This window comes from Olea europaea, unplaced genomic scaffold, assembly GCF_002742605.1.
Source record: "Olea europaea var. sylvestris unplaced genomic scaffold, O_europaea_v1 scaffold3089, whole genome shotgun sequence".
NCBI lineage: Eukaryota > Viridiplantae > Streptophyta > Magnoliopsida > Lamiales > Oleaceae > Olea > Olea europaea.
The window spans coordinates 60,603-85,431 of NW_019249625.1; the positions used below are offsets into that span (position 1 = coordinate 60,603).

Genomic DNA, 24,829 nt, shown 5'->3' on the forward strand with positions numbered 1-24,829 from the left:
TCTAAAAACAGTGCATGACTAAGTTATCTTTCTTTATACTTGTCCAAATAAATTAATTTTTTTAATTTTTTATTTTTATCCTGACAATGAGACGGAGGAGCCATATTGTTTAAATTTATAGATTTTTGTGATTCCTCTTATTTTATTTTCAGATAGAGAAAAGGAAAAAAAAAAAAAACAGCTGTCCTCGAAATGTGACAGTGATAATATAATTTATTAGACATAATGTTAGGGAAAATTGGAATCTGACCATACTGAATTTGAGACATCTTAGGAAGGTCCGTTCTTTCTTGTCCTCAATTCTCATTAAAATTGTTACTCTTTTTTGTATTATAAATTTTGCTGGTCAACATCAAAATTGTGATTTTTTATTTTATTATTATTTTTTTAATCATAGAACCATACCAGTTTATTAAACCAGTTTATTAAAATTGAAACTTTGAAAATTCAGATTTCGTTGACAACGCAATACTCGACTTAAATATACAAATCTGTACTCGAGAAATACTTGCTTGAATTAGTAAAATACAACCACATTCCACAACCATAACCTCTACAAAATTTTATCTAAAGATGTTCTTTCATAATTATTTTTTGCATTAATTTTTTTTATTTTTTTTCATGAAAGTCATTTTCAAGTGCATGGTGTAACAATTAATCTAGCTTTATCTAAGTTGAACAAAGCTGAGCGTCCACGAGCAATTCAGTTTACTCTCAACCATCCATAAACTTTTTCACTTTCGTTCTATTGTACTTTTACTCTATCCGACAACATTTATCAAGTGACGTTCGTTATGAAACTCCAGGGAGATGAATTCAACAAAGTAATGACACACATCTGTCATTACCTTTGTTGGGGTGTTTCCAACTATTATTGTCCTAATCACAGCTTGCAAGTTGCAACATTTTTTTGTCACATTTTTCAACTTAAATTGACACTGAAGTTTAAGGGACCCCTAAGTCCATGGATCTATGGCAGGGGGGATGTCCTAATTGATAACTTCCATAATTTCTTTGACCCTTTAATTTATCTAAGACAAGTGCATTTGGATCTTCGATTTGTAATTTACACTCTGTTTGAGCCAACTTTTTGGAACATAAAAATTAATTTTTTTACTGTTACATCTCTCTTCAAGCCACAATTGTTAAACGGTTGTGTCATGTGTGAGACTCAGATTCTATTCCTACGGTCAACTTTTTTATGAAAATGATTTGAAAAATATGGTACAAACATACTCTTATCTAGTTCATTTAAAATAATGAAGAGATTTTGGGTCAAATCTCAACATGTGGGGTTGGAAACATAGTCAAGTGGAAACCCTACTTAGGTTGGATGTTCCTCTATTATTGATTATTTTTTCTTAAAGCCTACACATCCCTTTTGTTAGGCATTTATGGTTTAGTACTTTTTAAGGATCTTGGAGGCTTAAATGTGGACAACTTTCACTTGAGGTCCCTCGATTTCATCACCTTTAATTTGTCACAATTTATATTTTTGTTCTAGCGTTATTATTATTACATTTCTTTTTTTAAGTTGAACGGTCTTGTTAAACTGATAAAATTCTCATGACTAATGAAAAACTTTTAATTTATATGCTATTCATCATTGAACTCTGCTATGCTGACAGACTTTTTTGACAGATTTTTGAATAGAGAGCCTATTTGAGCGCCTTTTTCCATTCATCATTTGTGAAAAAAAAAAAAAAAACTTACACCGTTTAAACAAAATGAGTTGAATTCACCAATGGCCCACATTAAGTATGAAGGTTGATCATAATGAAATAAAATCAAATTGGATGGTTAATGTGGTACTAATTATAAAATTGAGTGGCTATTGGTGAATTTAGCACAAAAGATAAACATTTGGCAACACGACTTTTAGCACTTGAAAAATTTGTATAAGCTTTTTCATGAATTTTCACAATATTTTTTTCAGTTTTGATAAAAGTTATGATAATTTATAAAACCAATCAAATTTTTGTTATAAGAAACATAAAATTACAAGTGCAGACATAACATAATTGAAAATTCCAGTTGGTCCCAAAAACCATATGACTGCCTGATATTTGGTCGTAAATATAGGAGGTATGAATTAATAAACTTACGAATAAATTTGTCTTATGCTATATGTAAATACTTCCTTTTATAAATTTTTAAATATATCTCATAGTTTAAAATTAATTTTTAGGTTTTCATTGAAAATCAACATTTTTTACGAATTACATGTTAGAGTAACATATGTGTTATTATGTTTAGAGTGTCATTAAAATAGTTTAATTTTTTTTATTAAAAAATAAAATATATTTTTAAAGGTTACATATACTGTGTATTTTGGATAAACAATCAGCAGTCGTCGTCACCACCACTACTATCGGAGTCACGATCGAAATCAAGCTCTCAAGTACTACCATCATCTTCCAAATTTCGCATCAATATTGGGGCAACACATGTATTACTTGTAAGATAATACACATACTACTGCTACCATAACTCGACATATCCTAGTATAAAAAATTTGAACACCATCAATATGCACATTCTACTGTCGCCGCCAAATTCGAAATGAAGCTCCCAAACACTAACACCACCTATAAAATCTCACCAATATCGCCATTAACATTAAGGTAGCGCATTTATTATTTGTAGGGTAACCATTGCCATAAATCTCTATTCTCACAAAAGAAAATAAAATCAAAACATCGCCAATTTTCACCTTCTACCGCTGGCTATGAAGTCATCACCATCGGAATCAAGCTTCATACACTACCACCATCTTCCAAATCTAATAAACACCATCATCAACAGAAATTTGAAAAAATAATCACCATTTTAGGTAATCTTAAAACATTTCAAATACTACGAGCTCTTCTTCTGGATATTTATGCTTCAAACATTACCCACGTATTTTCTTTACTATTGCAAAGAGGGCAATCAGAAAAAAAAAGGCAGGAGGACGAGACCTGCTTGGACCTCCTATAGGTACGGTCTAGTCTAGTGCTTGTTTGGTAGGAATTTTGATAATTGATTTTTTGACCGTCAGAGATAAAGTTGATTTTACCAGTGAGAGAAGAATTAAAAAATGACGGTTGGAGTAGTGAAATAACGGTCAAAAAATTGATTTTTATTGACTTAATATTTGTACCAAACAAACTCCTAATCTGACCATCAATGGTGTTCGACAGCCCAGCTAGAAAGTGGAAGAAATGATAAGTTTTTCAACCTAATAACAATGACGACAATGACAATAACTGGAATAATACACCTTCGGTTCTCTTCTATTGGTGGATACTTTCACATCTATAGATCCAAATAAGGATGTTTGACAACGACAACACACGGAAGCAAGGAAAGCAAAGCTGTAATGGGAGAGAAAATTTTAATTTTTGTTATAATGGATGCAGGGTAAAAATTAAATAATAAAAAATTGGGTATATTTGCACTTTTTTGAAGAAAAATGAAGTATGTGGTGAACTTAATGCAATTTAGCCCTCGTTTGAACCCCATTTTTCATTTATTAAAATCTATTATTTAATTGTGATCTAACATCATTTTCATCACACATTTTTCAATAAAATAGTATTACATGCATACCCAAAATTTTTCTTACTTTTTAACCACATATTCTCCATCGTAACACTATTTCAAAATGCATTTTTGAAAAAAAATGGGGCTCTAATAACTCCTTATTATTGTGGGCAGATAATAGCCTACTCAGCTTCAAATTTTGTCGACATATCATTCTAATTAAACTAAGGTCGGATCAAAATTACGAGTTTAGTTAGATTTCAGCTAAACTTCATTGATATTGGATCTAGAAATTGAGAACCAGACGCTTAGTCATTTTAATTTTAGCGATATGCTATTGAGAAATGGATGGTATTCGTGGATTCTAAAAAAATTATAGATAAAAAATGATTGGACCAAAAATATTTTTTTGACCCTAATAATTGTAAAAGCACGTAAACAATGAGTCAAATTGTGCATTTAGAGGGTGTTTGGGAGACATTGTTATGTAAAAATTCATTTTTGAATAGTAAATTGATGAAAAATGCGTGGTTGAAAAATAATGAAAAGTTTTTTATTTACGTATAATATTATTTTAATAAAGAATGTGTGGTTAAAAAAAAAGAGAAAAATGCATTTTAAAAAAAATGGGTACCAAACGGGACTTTAGTATCAATTGCTTATGTAATCACTTCCCTAACATTTATTCTTATAATAGTCCACCAAAAGTAAAATCTGTCCAAAATGACCTATATTAAACAATCGCGCTATAAAACGTTTACATACAAGTATACAATACTTGGCATGCATTCATTAGAAGATGAAAAAAAAAAGTGAATCATATTTTGACGCGTCAACTTCGATAACAAATTTGTCAAAAATTTCTTATACTTGGGGCTTTTTCCCATATTAAAACACGTGAATAGGGACACCATTTCACAAGTATTAATAAATAATTCAAAATAATAATAATAATAATAATAATAATAATAATAATAATAATAATAATAATAATAATTGTACTATTTTCTTTTTCCTTGTATATCGAACCAAAAAATTGATCTCCCATCTCCCTAGAATCCATGTGAATTGAAGCTATTCCCCATACATCTTTTATATTTCAAAATTGGTATAATTTCGCCATTCTTGCTAAAATTTTATGGACGAAGCAATCATTCCATGCATAAAAGGGTTTATATTAGCACAATTACGAATGACTAAATTCTCTGCCTCTTTTCCGTTTGTATATTTTTCACGAAAAATATTTAAACGACATAGAAAATAAGAATTGTTTCATCCCGCCTCACCTTGTTCTAGCTCCAATTCCTGAAATATGTATAGCAGCCACCTCACTCCGTCCCACCTATCCCCACCTCGTTTCAATCACTGAGCACATTGTATGTATGCAAATTACCGCTAAGGATGAATGATCTCTTCCTTGTTATAAAAAAGTATAATAGTATTTTTAAGTACTTATAAATTGCAAATTTTATGAAATATCAAGATAATATGTATATTAAGTTGGGAATCTAAAAAAATATGTGAATAGAACATATATTCGACTATTTTAACTTAAGATTTACCAAATATGTTAAGGTGCAAGGAGAAAATTTAAGAGTAATTTTTCTAAAAAAATGAAAAAGAAAAAGAATACAAGAAAAAAATGATTTTAACTTTTAAAGTGGAGTCTCAATTGAAAAAAAGAAAGAAAGAAAACATATATGTTCCCAATAGTGTCAATAAAAAATCCGAATTTAATTTTTATTACAACAAAAGTTCTCTCTCTACAATTGTCAAGTTGAACTTCAAAGCCCACCCCCTCAAATCTTGAAAATCTCTCCTCACTCTCCCTTGTTCTTGATGCTCACTGTAAATTCACATTTATAGAGGCTCATATAAGCACATGCGCATATATCAGTACAGGAAGAGAGTTTGTGCGTGTGTGAGAGAAATGTCCTTTTTAGTTTCAGTCTTTCAGGTTTCAGCCATTATTTTCTCTTCAAATCTCTTTAACTCTCTCTTCTTTTGTACTCTTCATCAACCCTTCTTCCTCTATATTTAATTTGACGGTTGAGATTGCTTAGTCGTTTAATCGTGTGACTGGGGATTGATTTTCAGCCTTTCTTCACGTAAGTGAACTGAAAAATTAAGTGCATTTTGCCTTTAACCATTCTATAATTAATCGGATGTGTAAGTATGTGTATGCCTACACACCTCTAAGCACAAATGCGGATTCGTATACTTGCAGCTCTCTTTCTTCTCTCTCTGCATTTCTGTAAATAGTGGTCTAAATCTGTAATTATTCGCATGCACTGTTCATAATTTTGGCGTGTTTATGAGATGAAATCTGGGTCAGCGTTATTCGTACATAATTATCGTTTTCTGGGCCTTATTTGAATATTTCATTTGAAGTTTCACCCGTTGTTTTATTGGGTTTTGATTGCATGCATTGCAATTTTTTCGATTTTTTACTGGGTTTTGTTAAATGTGGGGATTGACAGTGACCTCAGTCTTTTCCTTTTCTTTTAATCATTTGTTGTGAAGTTGGTTAATTTTACCCAGAGTTTTGTTACTTCAGTATGCTGTATTCTACACTGTTTTTACTGTTCAGCATCCACACAAGGCAAATAAGGATTTATAAAAGGTGGGATGGTTTTAAAATACTGAATCATATTGTCATTTTTACATGTTATGCCTAAAAATTTTGAAGAATTGGATTACTTTACTTGTTTTGGCCATTTTGGACAGCTGTTCGATTGACTTTTACTGTTCAGCACATATTTTCTTTTGTTTGAGAATTTTATATGTCCTTCGGCATTTGATTCTGTACTGGTAGCATTTTAAGGGAGTTCCATCATTTTGGGGTTTAAATTTGATGCTAGCTGTGGATCTTTCCCTTTGTTGTAAGTAATGAATACAAGGTAAATGATGGTAATTTTAGCAAGATTATTCTAGCTCTTGAAATTTAGTGCTAAGTTGTTATATTCGGTAAAAGGGTGTCAAATAGATGTTGAAAAATCTGGCCTTAAATTTTTGCCCATTGCTGTAACATTTATTAATAAGTTTTGATTTGTTCTAGTACCTCTTCGCTATGTTTAAATTATTTGCTTGATATTATGTTTTGTAATTAAGTTGAGAGAGAGATGAGGGGCTCCCCCCCTCCCAGAGGAGATTAGAAAAGAGGGATATACCAAAATTAACATGGTATAGTTGCATGTTTTGCTAAGCTTAAAAGCTGTCCCTCTTATTTGCAACTTATCCAAAAAAGGTGTTAGTTTGTTGTTGTTGGGATGGTTGGGGGACTGTAGTTGAACATAACTAGTTTGTGTCCTTATCTATTCTTTAAATTTTAGATTTGATTTGGATGCAAAGACGGATTGTTGTCATATTAACTTGTAATGGTGGTGAGTTACGAATTTAATTGTGGGGAAGAATGTCATGATGGTAGTGAAGATTCTATGCCATCAACTGTCAAGGCATTCTACTAAAACCTTGCATGGTAACTCCAGGTGCTGACCACAAAGAAAAGTTTCTCCAGAGACCCTTGCCAAGTATACACTCACCATGCTAAAAAGGAGTATGCCTCCGACAGTTCCAAGAATCATGGTATATATCTTGGACCCTCTATCAATTAAGTTAATTCTCCGAATTTTAAACCTTAGTGTTCCAAGGGACCAAGTGTGTAGCCTCTGAAGTTTGGTAGGCTAAAATTATGCACTAGTATATTGAGGTCAAAACTTAAGAAAGGGTGTTTCAAGCTCCGTAATTAGAGGTCCTCAATAAACATCACACATAGAAATGAAAAAAAAAAAATTGTTGCACCCAAATTTAACCTATATGCCAAATGGCGATCTTTTAACAAGTTGATGTGTTGAACTGAACTATCCTGCTTTTTTTTTCATAAATTAAACAGTTTCATGAGAAAAGAATATGAACAACATGAACTGAATACTTGCATCATGAATGCTTTTTAGCCTTACAATCATATAGTAAATGCTTTGGTCGTTATTTGAGTGTTCCAATCCATGGCACGCTCTTTCCACTATGCATGAGCACTACAGAACACAGTGCTTAAGACATGGCAAGGATGTGCAGAGAACTTAGAAGCTGCACAAAAATCACTTTTGGTGTGTGCAAAGGCGTCCTTGGCACAGCTTGATAAGTACTGAGCTGAAGGGGAGAGCGAGGAGGCTAGGAAAGGAATGTTTGTTAAGGGCTACACAAAACTACGTGCTAGGTTCACTCAAAAGTCAACTCATATAGTCGTGTAATTTTGATTAGTTCTTAGTTCTCTCTTGCTAGCTTTGTATGTCGAGGTGACAATGGAAAATCTCGTTGCTCTACTATTTCCATGTTTAGTACAATGCGGTTTAATAATAATAAGATGTGATAAGGATTTATCTGACTTTTGACGCAAATTTAGTGATAAGTTAGATGCTAGTAGATCATCTTGATGTAGTTAATTTTCAAAGATTTGGATAATAAGATGCTTTCAAAGGCGATCTTGACAAGGAGAACCGAAATTGTTTGAACTATTGTAATTGCATTTAGAATTGAACTATTTTGTCCAAAAAAAATTGACAAAATGCTTGACATACTTTCACATGGGTTGGGACCCATATGAATTATAAAAGACAAAACATTCTCCCACGACCCATATGACACTCTCTCTAGCAGCCTAGCAAGATTGTTGCGTTTATATTGAAAACTTATTGTGGTTGCTATTTTGGTAGTGATATTTGACCCATTTATCAACTTACTGCATTAGCTGCCTAGCATCATTTAGAAGCCTATAGGTACATATTTAGATATTGAGTATGCAGTATTAGACCAAACTCCACAATTTAATATACAAGCTTTATTTTTTTTTTTTGCCTCATCAATAAAAGGCCAAAGCCATGTTATGAAGCCAAGAATCATACACTCCTCTGCTTATTTTAAATTTACAAATTGAGAATATAAATATGATATTAGAACATTTCAAATAGACTTTCACATAAATAGAAAATGTTCTTAATACTTAAAAATATGTTTACAGATATTCTATTTTAACTTTTAAAAAGTAGAGACTCAGTTTTACACTTCAAATTTTAGAGTCAAAAAGCAACCTTATATTCTTAATTTACAATGAATTCATTTAATAAGTTACATTTTTAAATACTTTACTTCTTAAATTATTCAAATTACATTTAAATGGATTTGCTCTTTACATATAAATAAGAGATAGATAAGGAATCAATAAATGTTCCTTGAAAAAGCAAAATAATGAGTAGTGCTAAATTGTATGAATAAATTTGAGTAAAAATATTTTCAAGAGACTCTTTATTTTTAAATAACATATTCTATTATTTGAAAAGTATCTATAAATTTAGAGAGTGAAAATTTTAAAGTGTTCCAACAAACTTTTTATATTTAATACACAATTTTACCACTCCCAAAAAATATTTATTATTTTTTGTATCTTTTATTTTAACTAGCTTTTTTCTAAATTATTTTATCATTTTTCTACATTGAAAATTGAAACACTTTGAATGCATTTTATTATAGAGATGATTTTAAGAGTTGACTATTTAAAATAGAGAACATTTTATTTTTAAAATGTCTATTGAAATGCTATAATACTATTTAGCACCTTGGGTATAGCACAATTTGTTTAGGTGACACTCGGTAATATTAAATTGGAGATAAAATTAAATGAGTCACATAATTTTATTCATTTAATTATATCTCTCTTTTAGCATTATTACCTAGTGCAATTTAGATTTGTTTTATAGCACCAATGATGCTGGATAGGATTACTCCAAAAATTAATTCTATAAATTTAAAGATGTTCTCTATTATATGCACAACATGTTCTTTATAAATTGAGAGTTTTTTTAAAGATGCTCTTAGAATGTTATTCTGTAAAATGGATACATCTGCCTTCTTTTAAAAATGGTACAATGAGGTTGATACATCGTAGACAAAATGAAAAAGAATTCATTCAATTTTATTTTTTACTTAATTTATTTCTTTTATTTTTACCAAAAGTATAAATAATTTAAGTTTATATTTGTGAGCTCGAAATTTGAGGAGTCATGCTGAAATTCGGTAAGAGATGGGGTATGATATTTATGGGCTTAAAGCCAGTAAAATATATTACGAAATCTTTCAAATTAATCTTAGAAATCCAAAAGCTACTAAAGATAACTAAATTTTAATAGAATTTATTGGAGTTTGAGGTGTAGACACTTAAATTTTAATGTGATATATTAAAATTTGAGTTATGACACAAACTTTTAGTCCCGACTTCTGGCGCCCCTATTTTTAAACCTGTCCCCGAGCCGGGATAGGGAGCAAGGTTCTTTAGTTGATGATAAATGGCATCCTTAATAATTGTTTAATAGAATTGGACAATAGAATTCAAGTACCTATTCTCAAGCTTGGTAAAGCTCAATAACTTTGGAAAAGTTACCATCATTGTAATTTTTTTCTTATAAAATAACTAAGTTAAAATCATTATAATTTTCTGAACCCATTTTTGACGGAAGCGTTTAAAAAAAAAAAAAGTCAAAATTTTTAATTTTCATCTAAAAACAGTGCATGACTAAGTTATCTTTCTTTATACTTGTTCAAATAAATTAATTTTTTTAATTTTTTATTTCTAGCCTGACAGTGAGACGGAGGAGCCATATTGTTTAAATTTATAGATTTTTGTGATTCCTTTTATTTTATTTTCAGATAGAGAAAAGGAAAAAAAAAAAAAAAAACAGCTGTCCTCGAAATGTGACAGTGATAATATAATTTATTAGTCATAATGTTAGGGAAAATTGGAATCTGACCATACTGAATTTGAGACATCTTAGGAAGGTCCGTTCTTTCTTGTCCTCAATTCTCATTAAAATTGTTACTCTTTTTTGTATTATAAATTTTGCTGGTCAACATCAAAATTGTGATTTTTATTTTTATTTTTTTTAATCATAGAACCATACCATTTTATTAAACCAGTTTATTAAAATTGAAACTTTGAAAATTCAGATTTCGTTGACAACGCAATACTCGACTTAAATATACAAATCTGTACTCGAGAAATACTTGCTTGAATTAGTAAAATACAACCACATTCGACAACCATAACCTCTACAAAATTTTATCTGAAGATGTTCTTTCATAATTATTTTTTGCATTAATTTTTTTTATTTTTTTTCATGAAAGTCATTTTCAAGTGCATGGTGTAACAATTAATCTAGCTTTATCTAAGTTGAACAAAGCTGAGCGTCCACGAGCAATTCAGTTTACTCTCAACCATCCATAAACTTTTGCACTTTCGTTCTATTGTACTTTTACTCTATCCGACAACATTTATCAAGTGACGTTCGTTAAGAAACTCCAGGGAGATGAATTCAACAAAGTAATGACACACATCTGTCATTACCTTTGTTGGGGTGTTTCCAACTATTATTGTCCTAATCACAGCTTGCAAGTTGCAACTGTTGCAACATTTTTTTGTCACATTTTTCAACTTAAATTGACACTGAAGTTTAAGGGACCCCTAAGTCCATGGATCTATGGCAGGGGGGATGTCCTAATTGATAACTTCCATAATTTCTTTGACCCTTTAATTTATCGAAGACAAGTGCATTTGGATCTTAGATTTGTAATTTACACCCTGTTTGAGCCAACTTTTTGGGACATAAAAATGAAATTTTTTACCGTTATATCTCTCTTCAATCCGCAATTATTGATCGATTGTGTCATGTGTGGGACTCAGATTCTATACAAACGGTCAACTTTTTTATGAAAATGATTTGAAAAATATGGTACAAACATACTCTTATTTAGTTCATTTAAAATAATGAAGAGATTTTGGGTCAAATCTCAACATGTGGGGTTGGAAACATAGTCAAGTAGAAACCCTACTTAGGTTGGATGGTACTCTATTATTGATTATTTTTTCTTAAAGCCTACACATCCCTTTTGTTAGGCATTTATGGTTTAGTACTTTTTAAGGATCTTGGAGGCTTAAATGTGGACAACTTTCACTTGAGGTCCCTCGATTTCATCACCTTTAATTTGTCTCGATTTATATTTTTTTTCAAGCGTTATTATTATTACGTTTCTTTTTTAAGTTGAACGGTCTTGTTAAACTGATAAAATTCTCATGACTAATGAAAAACTTTTAATTTATATGCTATTCATCATTGAACTCTGCTATGCTGACAGACTTTTTTGACAGATTTTTGAATAGAGAGCCTATTTGAGCGCCTTTTTCCATTCATCATTTGTGGAAAAAAAAAAAACTTACACCGTTTAAACAAAATGAGTTGAATTCACCAATGGCCCACATTAAGTATGAAGGTTGATCATAATGAAATAAAATCAAATTGGATGGCCAATGTGGTACTAATTATAAAATTGAGTGGCTATTGGTGAATTTAGCACAAAAGATAAACATTTGGCAACACGACTTTTAGCACTTGAAAATTTTGTATAAGCTTTTTCATGAATTTTCACAATATTTTTTTCAGTTTTGATAAAAGTTATGATAATTTATAAAACCAATCAAATTTTTGTTATAAGAAACATAAAATTACAAGTGCAGACATAACATAATTGAAAATTCCAGTTGGTCCCAAAAACCATATGACTGCCTGATATTTGGTCGTAAATATAGGAGGTATGAATTAATAAACTTACGAATAAATTTGTCTTATGCTGTATGTGAATACTTCCTTTTATAAATTTTTAAATATATCTCATAGTTTAAAATTAATTTTTAAGTTTTCATTGAAAATCAACATTTTTTACGAATTACATGTTAGAGTAACATATGTGTTATTATGTTTAGAGTGTCATTAAAATAGTTTAATTTTTTTTATTAAAAAATAAAATATATTTTTAAAGGTTACATATACTGTGTATTTTGGATAAACAATCAGCAGCCGTCGTCACCACCACTACTATCGTAGTCATGATCGAAATCAAGCTCTCAAGTACTATCATCATCTTCCAAATTTCGCATCAACATTGGGGCAACACATGTATTACTTGTAAAATAATACACATACTACTGCTACCATAACTCGACATATTCTAGTATAAAAAATTTGAACACCATCAATATGCACATCGTACTGTTGCCGCCAAATTCGAAATGAAGCTCCCAAACACTAACACCATCTATAAAATCTCACCAATATCGCCATCAACATTAAGGTAGCACATTTATTATTTGTAGGGTAACCATTGCCATAAATCTCTATTCTCACAAAAGAAAATAAAATCAAAACATCGCCAAATTACACCTTCTACCGCTGGCTATGAAGTCATCACCATTGGTATCAAGCTTCATACACTACCACCATCTTCCAAATCTAATAAACGCCATCATCAACAGAAATTTGAAAAAATAATCACCATTTTAGGTAATCTTAAAACATTTCAAATACTACGAGCTCTTCTTCGGGATATTTATGCTTCAAACATTACCCACATATTTTCTTTACTATTGCAAAGAGGGCAATCAGAAAAAAAAAGGCAGGAGGACGAGACCTGGTTGACCTCCTATAGGTATGTTCTAGTCTAGTGCTTGTTTGATAGGAATTTTGATAATTGATTTTTTGACCGTCAGAGATAAAATGGATTTTACCAGTCAGAGAAGAATTAAAAAATGACGGTTGGAGTAGTGAAATAACGATAAAAAAATTAATTTTAATTGACTTAATATTTGTACCAAACAAACTCCTAATCTGACCATCAATGGTGTTCGACAGCCCAGCTAGAAAGTGGAAGAAATGATAAGTTTTTCAACCTAATAACAATGACGACAATGACAATAACTGGAATAATACACCTTCGGTTCTCTTCTATTGGTGGATACTTTCACATCTATAGATCCAAATAAGGATGTTTGACAACGACAACACACGGAAGCAAGGAAAGCAAAGCTGTAATGGGAGAGAAAATTTTAATTTTTGTTATAATGGATGCAGGGTAAAAATTAAATAATAAAAAATTGGGTATATTTGCACTTTTTTGAAGAAAAATGAAGTATGTGGTGAACTTAATGCAATTTAGCCCTCGTTTGAACCCCATTTTTCATTTATTAAAATCTATTATTTAATTGTGATCTAACATCATTTTCATCACACATTTTTCAATAAAATAGTATTACATGCATACCCAAAATTTTTCTTACTTTTTAACCACATATTCTCCATCGTAACACTATTTCAAAATGCATTTTTGAAAAAAAATGGGGCTCTAATAACTCCTTATTATTGTGGGCAGATAATAGCCTACTCAGCTTCAAATTTTGTCGACATATCATTCTAATTAAACTAAGGTCGGATCAAAATTACGAGTTTAGTTAGATTTCAGCTAAACTTCATTGATATTGGATCTAGAAATTGAGAACCAGACGCTTAGTCATTTTAATTTTAGCGATATGCTATTGAGAAATGGATGGTATTCGTGGATTCTAAAAAAATTATAGATAAAAAATGATTGGACCAAAAATATTTTTTTGACCCTAATAATTGTAAAAGCATGTAAACAATGAGTCAAATTGTGCATTTATTATCAATTGCTTCTATAATCACGTCCCTAACATTTATTCTTATAATAGTCCACCAAAAGTAAAATCTGTCCAAAATGACCTATATTAAACAATCATGCTATAAAACGTTTACATGCAAGTATACAATACTTGGCATGCATTCATTAGAAGATGAAAAAAAAAAGTGAATCATATTTTGACGCGTCAGCTTCGATAACAAATTTGTCAAAAATTTCTTATACTTGGAGCTTTTTCCCATATTAAAACACGTGAATAGAGACACCATTTCACAAGTATTAATAAATAATTCAAAATAATAATAATAATAATAATAAATAAAAATTGTACTATTTTCTTTTTCCTTGTATATCGAACGAAAAAATTGATATCCCATCTCCCTAGAGTACATGTGAATTGAAGCTATTCCCCATACATCTTTTATATTTCAAAATTGGTATAATTTCGCCATTCTTGCTAAAATTTTATGGACGAAGCAATCATTCCATGCATAAAAGGGTTTATATTAGCACAATTACGAATGACTAAATTCTCTGCCTCTTTTCCGTTTGTATATTTTTTTACGAAAAATATTTAAACGACATAGAAAATAAGAATTGTTTCATCCCGCCTCACCTTGTTCTAGCTCCAATTCCTGAAATATGTATAGCAGCCACCTCACTCCGTCCCACCTATCCCCACCTCGTTTCAATCACTGAGCACATTGTATGTATGCAAATTACCGTTAAGGATGAATGATCTCTTCCTTGTTATAAAAAAGTATAATAGTATTTTTAAGTACTTATAAATTGCAAATTTTATGAAATATCAAGATAATATGTATATTAAGTTGGGAATCTAAAAAAATATGTGAATAGAACATATATTCGACTATTTTAACTTAAGATTTACCAAATATGTTAAGGTGCAAGGAGAAAATTTAAGAGTAATTTTTCTAAAAAAATGAAAAAGAAAAAGAATACAAGAAAAAAATGATTTTAACTTTTAAAGTGGAGTCTCAATTGAAAAAAAGAAAGAAAGAAAACATATATGTTCCCATATAGTGTCAATAAAAAATCCGAATTTAATTTTTATTACAACAAAAGTTCTCTCTCTACAATTGTCAAGTTGAACTTCAAAGCCCACCCCCTCAAATCTTGAAAATCTCTCCTCACTCTCCCTTGTTCTTGATGCTCACTGTAAATTCACATTTATAGAGGCTCATATAAGCACATGCACATATATCAGTACAGGAAGAGAGTTTGTGCGTGTGTGAGAGAAATGTCCTTTTTAGTTTCAGTCTTTCAGGTTTCAGCCATTATTTTCTCTTCAAATCTCGATAACTCTCTCTTCTTTTGTACTCTTCATCAACCCTTCTTCCTCTATATTTAATTTGACTGTTGAGATTGCTTAGTCGTTTAATCGTGTGACTGGGGATTGATTTTCAGCCTTTCTTCACGTAAGTGAACTGAAAAATTAAGTGCATTTCGCCTTTAACCATTCTATAATTAATCGGATGTGTAAGTATGTGTATGCCTACACACCTCTAAGCACAAATGCGGATTCGTATACTTGCAGCTCTCTTTCTTCTCTCTCTGCATTTCTGTAAATAGTGGTCTAAATCTGTAATTATTCGCATGCACTGTTCATAATTTTGGCGTGTTTATGAGATTAAATCTGGGTCAGCGTTATTTGTACATAATTATCGTTTTCTGGGCCTTATTTGAATATTTCATTTGAAGTTTCACCCGTTGTTTTATTGGGTTTTGATTGCATGCATTGCAATTTTTTCGATTTTTTACTGGGTTTTGTTAAATGTGGGGATTGACAGTGACCTCAGTCTTTTCCTTTTCTTTTAATCATTTGTTGTGAAGTTGGTTAATTTTACCCAGAGTTTTGTTACTTCAGTATGCTGTATTCTACACTGTTTTTACTGTTCAGCATCCACACAAGGCAAATAAGGATTTATAAAAGGTGGGATGGTTTTAAAATACTGAATCATATTGTCATTTTTACATGTTATGCCTAAAAATTTTGAAGAATTGGATTACTTTACTTGTTTTGGCCATTTTGGACAGCTGTTCGATTGACTTTTACTGTTCAGCACATATTTTCTTTTGTTTGAGAATTTTATATGTCCTTCGGCATTTGATTCTGTACTGGTAGCATTTTAAGGGAGTTCCATCATTTTGGGGTTTAAATTTGATGCTAGCTGTGGATCTTTCCCTTTGTTGTAAGTAATGAATACAAGGTAAATGATGGTAATTTTCGCAAGATTATTCTAGCTCTTGAAATTTAGTGCTAAGTTGTTATATTCGGTAAAAGGGTGTCAAATAGATGTTGAAAAATCTGGCCTTTAATTTTTGCCCATTGCTGTAAGATTTTTTAATAAGTTTTGATTTGTTCTAGTACCTCTTCGCTATGTTTAAATTATTTGCTTGATATTATGTTTTGTAATTAAGTTGAGAGAGAGATGAGGGGCTCCCCCCCTCCCAGAGGAGATTAGAAAAGAGGGATATACCAAAATTAACATGGTATAGTTGCATGTTTTGCTAAGCTTAAAAGCTGTCCCTCTTATTTGCAACTTATCCAAAAAAGGTGTTAGTTTGTTGTTGTTGGGATGGTTGGGGGACTGTAGTTGAACATAACTAGTTTGTGTCCTTATCTATTCTTTAAATTTTAGATTTGATTTGGATGCAAAGACGGATTGTTGTCATATTAACTTGTAATGGTGGTGAGTTACGAATTTAATTGTGGGGAAGAATGTCATGATGGTAGTGAAGATTCTATGCCATCAACTGTCAACATAACATGATTTAGCCTCGAGGACCTTCATCGTGTTGGCTCAGCTAACACTAATTGCTTTACTTTTTTTAATTTTTTTAATTTTATTTTTTGACACGGGGTACTTAAATGAATGCATCAGTTGCCATGTGCAAATTGTTCTCTACCTCTTTAATAACTAACTGTAATGACCTTTACAGTTGACTTAAGTTTCATTACTTTATTTCTATGATACTTTATGACAATGATCAACAATCTCATTTGCTCCATCTCTTGATCTGCAGCGAGGAAACCGAATCTTGTTAGATTCTATCCTATGGAACTTAATGGGCATAGGAGAGCTAGACACAAGGATCTTACCACTCATCAAAATGGTGATGTGATCACTTCAAATGTAGAGGACGAGCTTGATATATGGACTGCTTTGGCATACAAACCTCGTACCATTTCAATGTTACTTATTGGTGCATGTTTCCTAGTGTAAGTTACTTAACCTGTGAGTTTAGTCTCTTTCTTTTCTCTATTTATAGTTTTGTGGCTCGCTTCTTGATGGAATGAGTTGATTATCTCACTTATATTGTGAGGAGTTTTCCCTTCCATTTTTCTTTTTTTGGAGATGATTACATATGTTCATTTTATTAGTTCTGGCATTCGGAGCATTTGAATACTACTACATAATGTTTATAAGAAGCTTCACTATATCACAGTGATACAGTACTGCAAAGCTAAGTTGAATATACTAATTCTGTATATTAAAAATTCTACCAGATGGGCAAGTGGAGCGCTTGAGCCTGAACGTAGTGCTGCAATTGATCTTGTTACTTCTGTAAAAAGGTATGTGCTTGGTTATCCGTGTGCTATATTTGCATTGCTTTATGAACATACTTTTTAAACTGTCCAATGTTGAATTTTTATTTTTTATTTATTTTTATTTTTTGGTAGGGGTACATGGGCAATGATTGCAGTGTTTCTTGCGTATTGTTTGTTTCAAGCTCCTTCTACGTGAGTTGCTTATACTTTCTTGTTAATGTACGTTTTGGCCTTTTCATCGAAGTTTGAATTATTTTGATATTTGTAAATATGTTTGGTTCATCCTGAGGCTTCTAAATTTTATGATTTTTGTTTTTGTTATATTTGGTTGGAGGAATTGTCTCAGGATTAGAAAGTTCTTGCATGCAGAAATATGAGACTGAAAGTAGATCCATTTTCTAAACATCTAGCTTAACTACTCATCAGATGTCGAAATATGGTTTCTGAAGAGTTGTAAAATTTTGATGCTTGGTAATGCAATTGTAGTTATATGATGTTCTGAGTTCTTCAGTCCTTGCAAGCAAAAAGATTACGAAGAATAGCATTTGGTTTAAATGTTTATGTCATTGCATACTCATCTAATATGGACATCCGTTAGAGTTCAGTTTATCCAAGAATCAGAAATTAATAACATGTAGAGGCTGCATACAGAAGAAGATAAAGAATTTCTTTGGCGTTTTGATAAAGTTCTTTTATTTTGAAATTGAAGCCTGACAGAGGAACGTCTTTGATAGTCCATCACTTCTTCATTTTAGATAGAGGAATGCCATAATATTTCAGAATCTTCTTTTACATCTGACTCTTCACTGGATGGAGTTGGTCATCTCATTGGCTTAGTTGGAAAGTTCTTTTAGTGGTCAATCATTACTGAAATTAAGTAAGAGGGAAATGCTTCCATGATTTACCTACAGTGCTACTTAGATTTCGATATTAAAAATCCACTTCTGAATCTATTTGTTCTTTCATTCTGTTACTAAATTCTTTTTTCTACTAATCTCATGTCAAATGGAGTATAAGTTTACTTTAAGATTGTAATTTTACAAAATGATGTATTTTTTAATGCCCATGCTTAGTTGACTAATAAAAGAAAATTGTTGCTATATAAATTATTATTGCAACGTCTTTCCCTTTTCCACTGTTTTTCAAATTAGAGGTGGCAACTTTGAAGGGATTAGTTCCAGTTAAAGGTATGTGACTTGGAATATATTACACTACGGTAGTCATTGTCGCTCTCTACAAGGGAGCATCAAGGGTGAACGAGATAAATTTATAGAAGGCCTTTGTAAATATGGATGTTTGATGCTTACTTTAAATTTTATCTATGTATATAACCTGTTGGTCTACTTGCTCAAGGTTTGCTAATTTATTTGCTTACAGAGTACTAGTCAGGCCACACCCTGCAATTTGGCGCCTTGTTCATGGAATAGCTGTCGTGTACCTCGTCGCATTGACATTTTTGCTTTTTCAGGTCAGTTCCTAATGTTTGCTTCGTTGAGTACCTAATAGCTACAAAGACAGATTTCTGAACTGTAGTAAATTGTAACAGCATGTTCTTGCTATAAACTGTACGCCAAGTATAGTTGATAACATAAAGATTTATTATTTATATGGATTTTGTTTCCATATAACTGATTCTGGGATACTTTTTGAATTAATTCTTATAGGGCTTTTTATTTTAATCGTTTTTTGGTAACAATTTTTAGTCATTGATTCGTTTTTGTAGCCATTCTATTCTGACACGCTAATTTTTCATTGTTTCCAGAGGCGTGATGATGCTCGGCAATTTATGAAATACTTGCATCCTCATCTTGGTATTGGTAAGGAGTATACCTTCCGCTTTCTTTACAAATGCAAGTTTGTAATAATTTTTGATCTTTAATTACTTGTAATTTCTCTGATGCAGAACTGCCTGAAAGATCCTACGGTGCTGATTGCCGAATTTATGTGCCTGAAAATCCTACAAACAGGTTTAAGAATGTTTATGTACGACATCTTCTTTCTTAATATTTTATCTGTTACTTCTGTTTTTATGCAAGTTTTATTTTTTGTTAACCTTTTCTAATTATATGTTGTACTTTATAATTCTACTGGAGCTGAAGGACTACGATTTATTTTGATTTTAAGGAGACACTTTTCGATGAGTTTGTTCTGGCACATGTTCTTGGATGGTGGGGGAAAGCTATCATGATTCGCAATCAGCCTCTTTTGTGGGTACTTTCAATTGGATTTGAGTTGATGGAGGTCAAACCTTAATTCCTTCTGCGTGTTTCTTTTGCTATATGTTCATTCCAAGAAAATGTTAAAGGAAAATGTGTATTAGTTCTTTAAGACGATATTTATGCTGGTGTTCTCAGCTAACCTTCCGCCACATGTTACCCAACTTCAACGAATGCTGGTGGGATAGCATTATTCTTGATATATTAATCTGCAACTGGTTTGGTAAGAACTTTTTGATTTTGTTATGAGACACAGATTGTTAGTTTGTTCCATGAACTATTCGAGTATGTTTGGTTTGCAATATTGGACATGATTCTAGTGTCGAGTTAAATTGAATTGTCAACTTCTGAGATATGCTATCAATAATCTCATCTTTGCTGAGTCACCGACCAAATAACACTACATATTGTTTATGGTGGAACCTCTGAAATCTGAACTTAACCTCTCTCCCCATATGATTAGAAAAGGAGTTAAAATAATTTGCTTTTTCCACCTGCCATCATGCATAACTATTGATTATCTAGGTCAAACATGCATATTTTGGGATGACCTTTCCAGTGATTCATTTATTGTGCAACTAAGATTGAAAATAATAAAATTCGTCGATAGTACTTCCAAGCAAGGACTTGATGATTTTGAAATATCAATGGCAAATGGTTAATTAGAATTAAAGAAGGAAACATGTTGCAGATCATTAGACAAAACTAACTTGAAATGGTTATTGCCATATGTCCATCATTCAAGTTGAAGATCTCGTCTGCTACTTTATTTCAACTTAATTTTATGAACTAATCAGAATGTTGTTATCTAGATTTTACTAGTGCCATAAAGTCCTCATGTGAAACTGGGATAATTCAACCTGGTCTCCATCATAGTTTCCCAGAGCTCGATGATACCACCTTAAGGTCTTGTCTGCATCTATATTTGTCAAATTGTTATTGGCTAATAGCCTGTAGATGGACAACCATGGAACTATATCTCTTGCTAGTTCAAAGTCAAACAGTGATACTATGTTATGAAAAAAACTACTGTTTTAAGGAATAATAAGGAATGTAAAACATTTTCTTATTGTTGCTCTACAGGTATTTGGGCAGGAATGCGTACTGTTCGCTACTTCGATGGTAGAACTTACAAATGGGTTGGTATGAGCCAGCATCCAAACCTTATTGGGAAAGTATGCTTATTTTCGACATTTTCTTCTAGAATTTTTGTATCCTTTCCTTTAATTTGCTGATATATGTTTGAATTGAATGCGGGTTATGCATCATTAAACAGAACTTTTTGGTCTTCATGTTTAATATGCTTGACATGTTTTAGATCTCTACTGCCCTCTGGCAAGATATCTTCAAATAGCTAAAACTTCTCATATGCTTTCCCGTGCGAATCTCTTCAGCTTCAACATTTAGCAATTTTACACTTTTCAAAGGTCTCCGTATTGTTATGTATTGCTAAAATTTTTATAGCATTTCCCTTTTATCCTTTATTGTCATGTGAACCTTCTTGTTCCACCACCAATTTTATTATTAGGCGTGCTTATTCCCCTTGACTACCCTTGTATCTCCTGTGTCAGGTTTTGTTCGCAGCTAGCCACCTCATTCCTCGTCATGTTACTGTCTCTTTTCTATATCCATCTTTTATTCCTTCAAAACTCCATTTCGGTTTACTGTAAGAAGATAAAAGGTTGCCAATTATGATCTTATATAAACAGGGTACTTATTACTTCCTTTCATTTGCAGGTCAAAAGAACATTGGGTCAATTTACACCTGCACGGTGGGACAAAGATGAATGGCACCCTCTTCTTGGTCCTTTACGATTTGTTCAAGTTCTCAGCCTTTGCATTGTTTTCTTGACTGTGGAACTCAATACGTTCTTTCTCAAGTTTTGCCTTTGGATTCCTCCACGAAACCCCCTCATAGTATGGAGATTGGTTTTTTGGTGGCTTATAGCAATACCAACAATTCGTGAATACAATTCTTACCTGCAGGACAGGTATTTTGTGCCTTTCTCAATTCCGATGCATGCTGTATAGATATTGGGCATTGGCGTTTGCAAAATATGCGTATTATCTTCTCACTTTTTGCTTGATTAATGATATCACTTATAGGAAACCGGAGAAAAAGGTGGGAACATTTTGTTGGCTTTCTCTTGCTATCTGCATAATGGAACTCCTCATCTGCATCAAGTTTGGACATGGTGTGCTTCTTATTATCTTTTGTTAATTACGTTTCTGCAATTTTCACTTGATTTATGGCACCCTCTTCTTGGTCCTTTACGATTTGTTCAAGTTCTCAGCCTTTGCATTGTTTTCTTGACTGTGGAACTCAATACGTTCTTTCTCAAGTTTTGCCTTTGGATTCCTCCACGAAACCCCCTCATAGTATGGAGATTGGTTTTTTGGTGGCTTATAGCAATACCAACAATTCGTGAATACAATTCTTACCTGCAGGACAGGTATTTTGTGCCTTTCTCAATTCCGATGCATGCTGTATAGATAATGGGCATTGGCGTTTGCAAAATATGCGTATTATCTTCTCACTTTTTGCTTGATTAATGATATCACTTATAGGAAACCGGAGAAAAAGGTGGGAACATTTTGTTGGCTTTCTCTTGCTATCTGCATAATGGAACTCCTCATCTGCATCAAGTTTGGACATGGTGTGCTTCTTATTATCTTTTGTTAATTACGTTTCTGCAATTTTCACTTGATTTGTTGATTTCACTGTACTCTTTTGTGAAGAATGTTCTCTTATTCGATCATTTTGCAGGATTGTTTCCTAATCCCATGCCCAAGTGGTTGGTAAATTTTTGGACGTCTGTTGGGATTGGCCTTGTAATATTCTTGGCTGCGTGGTCATGGCAACTGCAAAGGGTGATGTATAAAAAACGGTGATAAGTGCATTTGTGGTTGAGTTATTCTTTAGATTCATACATTGTGGCAATGAGTCTTGCTGTAAATCCACATCACAATTGTAGTTACAAATGTCTACTCCTTTAGGTTAGACATCATAACCGATTCATGTAGAGAACCTTGATTCTTTTATACTAGGTGTAGTAAAGGTCGATTTTTTTTCTCGAGTGGAGCATAGCTCGTTGAAAGCAACCTCCTTCATCTTCAGTACCGTTCTTTTTCCCCATAGGCAGCCCCCTTTCTCTTTCTTATTTTCAATTGTAATTCAATTGTGTCGGCGAACATCTGATTATTTTGAGCAGCTACCTTGAATTATATATGCTTGTGAGCAAGCGATATGATAATGCCAGATACATTTTTTAGGATAATCTTTTCTTGTTTATGACAACATTCTGGATTTGACATCTGACTAGAATTTGTACTCGTTCATAGGACAGTCAAGTGTGTGTTTAGTACACAATACTTAAAACTTTTCCTTAGAGGCGTGTAACAAAATCATTTGAAGAGGCTTTTGGATTTCCTAGCTCTAATTCTGTTTCGCAAGTAACGCTGGAAAGCTTCTCGAAAAGCAACCTTAATTGCAGAAATTTCTCGCGGTGGATGAAGGCATGTCCCCACCTCATCAACTTGTACTCCGATTCCCTGAGAGAGCACCAAGAGTTTTTCTAACAGAACCGTTGAGATACTACAACCATCTCCACTCTCCTGCTTAAACAAGCGAATCAGTTCCTTGATAAATGCAACTGTTTCAGACACATGGCTGATAGTTAAATGAGCAATCTTAATCTCTTTAAGTGACAGGTCATTGCCCAGATCTCCATCACATGAATCATTATCGTCGTCTGGTTTTTCTCTGCTTTCATGTCTACCTTATGATATCAGAAGCTTCATCTGCTAGGTCAAAGGAAGGTAGTTTCAGTTCCTTCATTTCACAATGAACCTCCTTAATGGAAACTGCAACTTGGGTCATTGCTCGTCCAATTGCCATTACATTAGTGGAAGGAGTCTTCTTAAGGGCTGAACATATATCCCAGACTGTGCTCACTAGTTGTGGAATTGTGAGTTTTTGAGATTTATCATGGGATCCTAATCAATTATTTAGGAAAAGGAATAAGTTGATTTTGAGTTAAAAATAAAAAAGAAAAAAGAAAAAAGGAAAGTTGCATACTCATAGAAATAAAAGCAGGAAGTTATCAAAATTCGGTCCATGGATACAAGAATATTAATATTCTCATGAAGAAGAGATTATATTTTACTATTGCGAGAGAAAGTAAAGTTATTGTGAAGCCATCTCGTGCATACTTTATGACAGTACCATTTTTTGGCTTACTCACTGGACATCCATAGCTTCGAGGAGGTACTGAACAACAAAGACATCCACACAAGGCAAAGGAACGAATTCATAAACACAGCTCGCTATATCCTTCCATTTCTTGTTTTTCCTTCTTTTATTTGAATTCTTTTAATATGCCAGTGTGATCTTTGGCCTACAGGTCTGCTTGTTTAAAACACCCCATCAGCCTGTTTAGTTGTAAGGATTTGGGCTGCTGAAATCTTTGAGCCCAATTGACATTTTGCATGACCCGGCCCAATGATTTTAACACACTTACCGAAGGTTCTAGACTTGACAAAGTCGTGTTTTCTTGAAACGCAATTTAACTCCAAAATGCGTCATCTGCTGGATCTCCTACGCATGGCATATTTGTGACTGTTGGATTGGTCTATGGGAGACGCCTCATATAACTAGGGTTTGAGATATTTTGTTCAACCCTAACTTTTCATTTTCTTGACTGTCGTTCTTCCTCTTCGAACTCTCCATTTTTCTGTGGGTTTACTTTGTGATTTCTGTGTGAAATCCTTTTAAAGAATTGTTGAGATTTATCTCTGTGTGACATCTGTGTATAGAATCTGAGGGCCTCTTGTGATTAGGAGAAACGGCAGTGTACTCTCATATGTTTGTAACTTGGTTTTGCCCAATATGGGTATCTTGATAGTGGATTCGAGTTTAATCCGTATGGATGCTTAACGGGGATGTAGGCGTTAGTTGGTCGCCGAACCTCGGGGCATTTGG

The 24,829-nt window shown here is 32.5% G+C and overlaps 1 protein-coding gene, 1 long non-coding RNA gene and 1 pseudogene across 4 annotated transcripts; 2 read left to right on the forward strand and 1 right to left on the reverse strand.

The window, feature by feature from the left end:
* The first annotated feature begins 7,016 nt into the window (after window positions 1-7,016).
* LOC111385102 lies at window positions 7,017-7,909 on the forward strand. Its single transcript, XR_002701013.1, has 2 exons — window positions 7,017-7,110; window positions 7,566-7,909. It is a non-coding gene; the product is annotated as an uncharacterized LOC111385102 (long non-coding RNA).
* Window positions 7,910-15,141: 7,232 nt separating this feature from the next.
* LOC111385100 (CDP-diacylglycerol--serine O-phosphatidyltransferase 1-like) lies at window positions 15,142-23,126 on the forward strand. Of its 3 annotated transcripts, XM_023009467.1 has the most exons (15): window positions 15,142-15,497; window positions 16,205-16,289; window positions 17,107-17,302; window positions 17,591-17,656; window positions 17,765-17,824; window positions 19,010-19,100; window positions 19,395-19,449; window positions 19,536-19,615; window positions 19,757-19,873; window positions 19,987-20,071; window positions 20,932-21,023; window positions 21,586-21,652; window positions 22,115-22,301; window positions 22,417-22,505; window positions 22,616-23,126. In XM_023009467.1, the coding sequence occupies exons 3-15, from the start codon at window positions 17,139-17,141 to the stop codon at window positions 22,738-22,740; spliced, it is 1,278 nt and encodes a 425-aa protein (XP_022865235.1). In that variant the 5' UTR covers window positions 15,142-15,497; window positions 16,205-16,289; window positions 17,107-17,138; the 3' UTR covers window positions 22,741-23,126. The 3 variants fall into 3 exon arrangements, with proteins under 3 accessions (XP_022865235.1, XP_022865234.1, XP_022865236.1); XM_023009466.1 differs by lacking the exon at window positions 16,205-16,289; XM_023009468.1 differs by lacking the exons at window positions 15,142-15,497; window positions 16,205-16,289 and adding an exon at window positions 15,858-16,012.
* Window positions 23,127-23,201: 75 nt separating this feature from the next.
* On the reverse strand, window positions 23,202-24,162 carry LOC111385097 (annotated as a pseudogene).
* Window positions 24,163-24,829: the final 667 nt, after the last annotated feature.